Source organism: Poecilia mexicana, unplaced genomic scaffold, assembly GCF_051168715.1.
Source record: "Poecilia mexicana isolate PSO_F unplaced genomic scaffold, ASM5116871v1 scaffold_9, whole genome shotgun sequence".
Taxonomy (NCBI): Eukaryota; Metazoa; Chordata; class Actinopteri; order Cyprinodontiformes; family Poeciliidae; genus Poecilia; species Poecilia mexicana.
The window spans coordinates 10,817,727-10,824,608 of NW_028263378.1; the positions used below are offsets into that span (position 1 = coordinate 10,817,727).

The window sequence follows — 6,882 nt, forward strand, 5'->3', positions numbered from 1 at the left end:
AAGAAGTTTTATTTTTTTCCCTCCATATCGGGGGGAGGGGACTTTAATCTCCTGACTTGATTAGATTGGTGCTGATCAGACAGCTGTTGCAGGATGAAGGCATTGTGCTCTGGTTACGGATCTCTGCTCAGAATTCAAATGACTTTCACTCTGGGTTATTGCTCATGAAAAAGCTTCAGAGCGTCGAGTGATGCTCCTGATCTGAAGTCATTAATTGTATATTGGCTGAATGAAAACTCTGTCATTAATCTGTACATGGAGAAAGACCAGCAACTGGGTGATAAGCTCATATATTTAATAGACTTTAGTGTATTGAGTTCAGTATCCAGTAACAAAGTGTGTGCAGAAATCAAGCTGCTTTAGAGGAAGGAAATGGGAAATAACCCAACTTAAAGGTAATTTAAGTTAGGTTACAGGTTTGCAGCTTTCACCTAATTTAATGCTGCAAACAAGAGCAAGATTTCTCTTTTTATCTTTAAACAATGACTCAGCTGCTTTTCTAGACTGTTGCTCCTTGAATTAGTTTTTTTTTTATTTTTCTTCTCAGTTCTGATGCTATAAAATCCCCACTAGTGTTCTCTTCAGATTACACCCATGTGGTTTCTGTTTATTCCTCTTCCAAAGGGATCATGGGGTGTACTTAATTTTTCCCTGCGATGCTGTTTGAGCCGTTTGAAGTTGAAGCCTTTACTTACAGCACGGTCTTGTGCAGCCATCTGCAACTTTACTTTATTGCTCCGTTTTGTCCTCGGAGCAGCTGCTTTATTCCTCTCAGTCCATAGCTCTCGTTTATGTTTCCACGGTGAGGACAAGAGCTACTGAAGGACATCAGAGCAGAACTGTCCCTCTAAACCTTTAAAAGGCTTTGAAGACTCGTCTCCTCTGAGGGCAGCTACTCTTCTAAAGCCCATAAATTGCTGCTACTCTCATGTTTCTGCTCTTGGACTCTGTCCGTTTGAAAATGTGCTCAGGCTTCCAGCCTTTTTTTCCCGCTGAACCTGAGCTGCTTTTGTCTTTGATGCACTTGTAAAAGCAGAATGAGGGAAACCAAATTGATCGTGTGCTAATAAATATTGTTTTAAGATTTGAAACTGGAGCTGAATGGAGTTTTCTAGCCTCTAAAACTGAGTCGCTGAATTCAAATCCAATGCAGAAGTCAAGCCTGCAGCTCTGATTGGCTTGTCAGCTGAAACCTGAGCAGCAGAGAGAAGAGCATCCATCAGAGAAACAGCCAAGAGGCTCCCAGTGACTCTGGGGGAGCTGCAGATAGCCGCAGCTCAGGTGGAAGAAGTTTTAGACAGTTTGAAGATTATTGTGAGCCACATGGAGAACACAGCAAACATAGAAGAATACTTTATTGATCCCAGCCTGAAATTAAATATTGTAACTCATATTAATTAGAGGTAAATAACTGCTAGATATTGAAAGTTCCAGTTGTGGTGGAGAAATGGGCAAAAATATTTACTCACACGATGTTTAAAGAACGTTGTACAATTAGAATAAGCAAAAATATCCAGGTGGAGATTTGAAACTTGGGCCTTAAATGGTTAAGAAGCATTAAAGTAAGGACTAACAGTTTATACCCAGTAGCCATTAAATGCCACTTAATACTATTTATCATCCAATTTCTTTATAGTCCATGTAAATGTATTACAAGGTTTCTATAATGACAATAAAAATTATTGTTTGATTAAAGGTTCTTATAAAGACAAAACAAGCTTGTAAGGAACTGACATATAGGAGCTTCTTTTAGGTCAGTAATTCCTCAATATTGATTAAAACTATTTCCACTGGCAGATTATATTAAATATATCTGGTTAAGTGTTATTGATTAAATAAGTACCTTTATTTAATCAATAAAAGCACTTTTATTGATTAAACATACTTTTTAATCAATAAGGAATTATTGACCTAATATAATCTTATATCTCTGCATAGTTACTTAGAAGCTAGTTTTGTCTTATTTCAACTATACAAAGATATTTGGACTAGAAACTAGCAAAGTAGCACTTGGTAAGTTTCTACAGTCATTTATTTTGTTCCTGATCTGGTTTTGGCCTCCAGGTGTGGAGTCTGGCCACGCAGGGCCTCCTCTACCACTTCCCCAACGAACACGCCCGCCAGTCGCTGTTCAGGAACCTGGGCACGGGGGTGATGCAGATCGAGGTGGGACCGGCCAGCCACATCTTCTCGTGCGGCGCCGACGGGACCATGAAGATGAGGACGCTCCCCAACCGCTTCGCCACGGCGCAAAGCGGCAGCAGCCCCAAGGGCGACGTCAAGTTCTTCATCTAGACGGGAAAACATGGCGGATACGAACGACGCAGTAAAATAATCTGCTGTGATTTTTTTTCTTTTCATTTTTTTTTTCTTATGAAATGTGAACCTAAATCTTGTCTCCAATGGCGACCAAGCACAGGAGCTTTTCACAAGTGTTTAAAACTGCAGCTGAGTCGAGCACAGGGTACAGATGAGAGCACGCTCAGCCAACAGGACCGCCGGCTCCCTGTCCACTGAGGAGCTCGTTTTGCACAGAGAGGGAAGCTGGAGACGTCTCGTATAAATGACAGGTGACCCTCTGTGGGAAGCATCGATGTAACAGAATCACATCCGGTCAGAACGCAGCTGGACGTTCGACTGGATCGTCGGGAGCGAGCAGATGCCAATGTTCCCGTCGCTGGTATCGCGTCACGCTTTTCACTGGAGCTGCTCTCCAGACGGACTCAATCAGTCGAATGAAGTTGGAGATGAATGCAGGCGGTCGCCTTTACAGGAGATGCTTCTTGCTTTCTGACAGATGAGTTGGATTAAACACTAACTGAACAGTAATGAAGGTCCAAACAGCCTTTAGCTCTGCTGTTGCCAGGCAATAGCAGCCGAGCAAAGATAATCAGCAGAGATTTATTCAGACCTGACCAGTCGCCTGCTGTTCTGGTCATTTTCAACCCACTCTGCAGATTTAGTTATTTAGACCAGACATATTTCTGAAGAGCACAACCAGGGAGACGATGACAAAAGTTACGATTAAAAATGATTTAAAAATTCATTGCAGGCTCTTTTTTTTCCCCTTTTTTGTTAATAAATTTGGCAGCGCTAATAATCAGAGATTAACCTTAGAAATAAAGCTATGAGATCGACTCCTGTAGTTCACCAGTTACATCAAGTGGTGCGACTGAATCACTGAGCACCTAATACATGCTGCTGGTCATATTCTCAGATATATTGATGTTTATTGATCCTCTAATGGAACAAAAATGGAAAACTACTAGTTTTATTTTCCCTATAACTATAAACAATAATTGTCCAGCCTTAGTAACAAAACGTTGCAATTTAATATGGTCAGATAGGATTTGAGCATTTTTGTAACTTGTTTTCAAAATAAATGGAAGTGCTGATATGCAGTAGTTTGTTTACCAGCGTGAATCGAGCGTCACTCCTCTCATCCATCTGTCAGAAAGCAAATATTTCTCTTAGAGGTGAACGCTTCCTCATCTCTGCACCAGGTTCTCTCTGTATTTGCACATAAGATAAATTAAGCTAATTATATGTAGTGTAATGCATATGACTACAGTAGGCAGGCTGAAGGTAGTAAGGTAATAAAAACAGTAGATGCCAGGATGTGTGTTTATCCCAGCCTAAATTTAACCAGTGGAGTTATAATCAACATTAAGTGTCCTTAATCCTCTGAGTCTCCTCCCGCCAATCCGGCACAGTGCTTTGGTTATAGTGTTGCACAAAGTAGCTTTAATTTATCAGAGCTTTCTCTTGTTGTTTGACTCCACAGATTTTTCCCTGTAGCAGGAAACTTTGCAGTTGACCATGGAAAACGGGAGACGCAAGGCTCAAATTGGGAAGTTGTTTTAGTGGAAAATCATGTTTTATTCCAAAAAACTGTGCAATTTCCCCCTTGACCGATGTGGTGTTACTTCAGTCATCGCCTTTGTTTTGTTCAAACAAAGGTTTTTCAGGAAAATATCCAGAGATGCACCAATTTTGGGCCAATTATTTTTCCAATTTTGACCGATTCCAGTTTTTTCTCTCTCTCAGGACTATTGAATATGAGGAAAAATGTGCTGCAGGCTCTCTTGTTTTGAATCAAAGAAAGTAATTTTTTTTTTCCCCAATTCGAACATATATCGTCTAATATTTATCAGATTTTTAATACACTCCAAAAAAAAGTGCACCAGAATTTATGCTGATTGATGCGTTTATAGACCGAAAAAGGGTGGGAGTTACTAGTTTTGATGCATTAGTTGAATTCCTGCAGCTTTTTCCCAACTGATCAGTGCAGCTCTAGTGATATCATCTTGATATAATTCTGATTAAAACCCTTAAAACTTGTATCGGATATACCTGATCTTAGGAAAACATTTAGATGAAACACGTTTCATGGCAGTTCTGTACATATATAGATACACAAGTTTATTTTAATCTCGACTAGTCTTAGACAAACGGTGGGTGACAATAAAAGCCACTTTATGAAGATTATTCTGTACAGACGGGTATATTTATGAAATATGTTCATGTTTAGGAGTATAAACTGATCAAACTGCAAATTCAGCTTGTATTTTCCTCTTTTTTTTTGTTCTCTGCAAATCTGAGTGTTTGGAAAATGCTCTGCAGCAGCTTGGAGAGAACGGTCAGTTTTATTGTAGCCAGCTGAGTGTATTTTTGGAGAAACTGGACAATAAACAGATTTTTATTAAAAAAAAAGAACAGATCATTGCTCATTTCTTTAAAGTCCTGCAGTTTAACAGTGTTTTGCTTCAGGTTGCAGCTGCTGCACAAAGACGATCAAACAAACGTCGCTGGCCTGAATTGAATTGAAATGATTTGTTTCTTCTCTCCTCTTTTAATCTTCCAAATGTGAACTTGATTAAATAAGTCTAATTTTCTAATGTAAATCATTGAATTATATACAGAAATCTACTGATGTAATAAAGGAAAAATGTGAAACCAGAAAAGAAAGCTGTCTTTTTATTTTTTATATATATATGAAGCAATTTTAACAGGAACTGAATCAGAGTAATAATCCATGACCATATAAGGAGTGACTTCATGCAAACTGACATCTTATCGGCTTTAATTTATTAGTAAACGGTGTGAGTCACATTAACATGTAGACCTGCTCTCATCCAACATAATGCTCTTCATTTATCTTTATGGAAACACCTGCTTAAAACTGACACCAACGTCTCGCCTCTCTAGCTTTGACACTTTATATCGACACAGTTTCTCTCTTTTTTGGCTCATTGAGCTAGCAATAAGTTAGCTCCATTTATGTCACTTTTCCACTTGGAGAGAAACATGGTGTTAACACTTTTGGTCACTTTATTAATGTAACTTCTGGGTTTGAAGATGAATCAGTAACGTTTTTTTTTTTTTTTTTTGTTTTTTTTTCTGGTGGTGGATTAAAAATACAGCAAGAAATTTTTGTATTCTTCCAGGACAGCAACGATTCTCCACCAGCCTGCGTCTCCATGGTAACAAACTGCCTTATGGCCCAATCGAAAGTGGCTACTTGATGTTGCTAATGGTGACGTTACCTTGGCAACAAACAATCCATTCTTTCCAGAACATTATCAGCCAAAAGTAGTGGAGGAATTGGTAAACACTCCTCTGCGAAATAAAAGACTTGATTGAAGAATGTTGAGTTAAAATGTAACATTTAAGTGCAGCTGGGGCTGAAACGATTAATTGAAGTATTAGGTGATTTAGTAATCAATTAATCATTAAATGGAGCATACAGGCTCAAAAAGAGGCCATTTGCTAAAAAAAACATTCTGAGCAGCAGAATAGTACAAAATCTACAATTTGCATTTAAGATATAAACATCTGTAAATGTTTACCTTTACCTACTTCTAATTCATTTAAGGAATGTTATTGCATTTTAGGAAAAAAAAATATTTTTTTGCTATATATATATATATATATATATATTTATATAGCATCTGTATAATTAAAGTTTAAGAGGTGAAATTAAAAATCTGTAACGTGATTTTTTTATCCGATTAATCAGAATAGTTGCAGCACTAAGTGCAGCCATTCCTGTGTGGTAATTATTTTTACTTTACTTACAAACCAAAACTACCGCTTCCACGCTGAAATAAAAAGCTCTACTTTTAAGACTTAAAACTTTCCTTTTTGATAAAACTCATAGTTGGAGAAACTCAGGAAAATCTATTGCTGCTGGAAGACAAAGTGCTACTTTTTCCTACTACTCTCCAGATAGAAGTTAATGCCTTATTTTCTCCCTTTTATTTCCTTTTTTGTGGAAGTTATATCTGTTCCAAAGTTTCTGTTTAGCTGTGAAAACTTGCTGAAGCTCGTCGGCTGAGCTACGGCTGCTGCCAATAACTTACTAAATGTTATTAGTGTCAGTAATAAATGTTTCACTGCAGAGGATTCACTCAGGTCTGCAACCTTTACAGTCCCAGCAGCCATGCCTGCCTTCAGTCCAGCTGAACAGGATTTGCTACATGACCTTTTATATATAAAATTTTCTGATAAATATCTAGTTCAGATTTATTTTTCAAACTTCTAAAGAACCCAATTTCATTTCTGTGTTTCGGGTTTTAAATCAAAACTAAACTTTCCCAGAAAAGAAGACGGATGTGTTTCCGTCTGGGGAATGTTGAAGTTTTTGGAAAATGGGAATAAAAATGCATAATTTCTAATGTAAGAAAAATAGATAAAACAATGTCAGTGGTAATTGTAGTGTCATTATGTCATACAAAATCAATGTATTACATAAACAGCTTATTAAGTTACTAAGAGCTACTGCTGCCAGAGCTGTCTGGGTCTCAAACTCGATGCTGTGACGTAGATTAAGACGCCGGTTCATTGTCCTTCCCAGTCGCCACATGCTCGCTCATGTGAGTT

At 38.0% G+C, this 6,882-nt stretch overlaps 1 protein-coding gene across 5 annotated transcripts in view; it reads left to right on the top strand.

Moving 5' to 3' along the window:
• Positions 1 to 4,968, top strand: part of dmxl1 (Dmx like 1) — a 62,224-nt gene extending 57,256 nt beyond the window's left edge. For all 5 annotated transcript variants that reach the window (XM_088008776.1, XM_088008780.1, XM_088008779.1 and 2 more), the window contains one exon: positions 2,065 to 4,968. In XM_088008776.1, the coding sequence (XP_087864902.1) occupies positions 2,065 to 2,295 (231 nt within the window). In that variant the 3' untranslated portion in view covers positions 2,296 to 4,968. The remainder of the gene's footprint in view (positions 1 to 2,064) is intronic.
• The last annotated feature ends 1,914 nt before the right edge of the window (positions 4,969 to 6,882 follow it).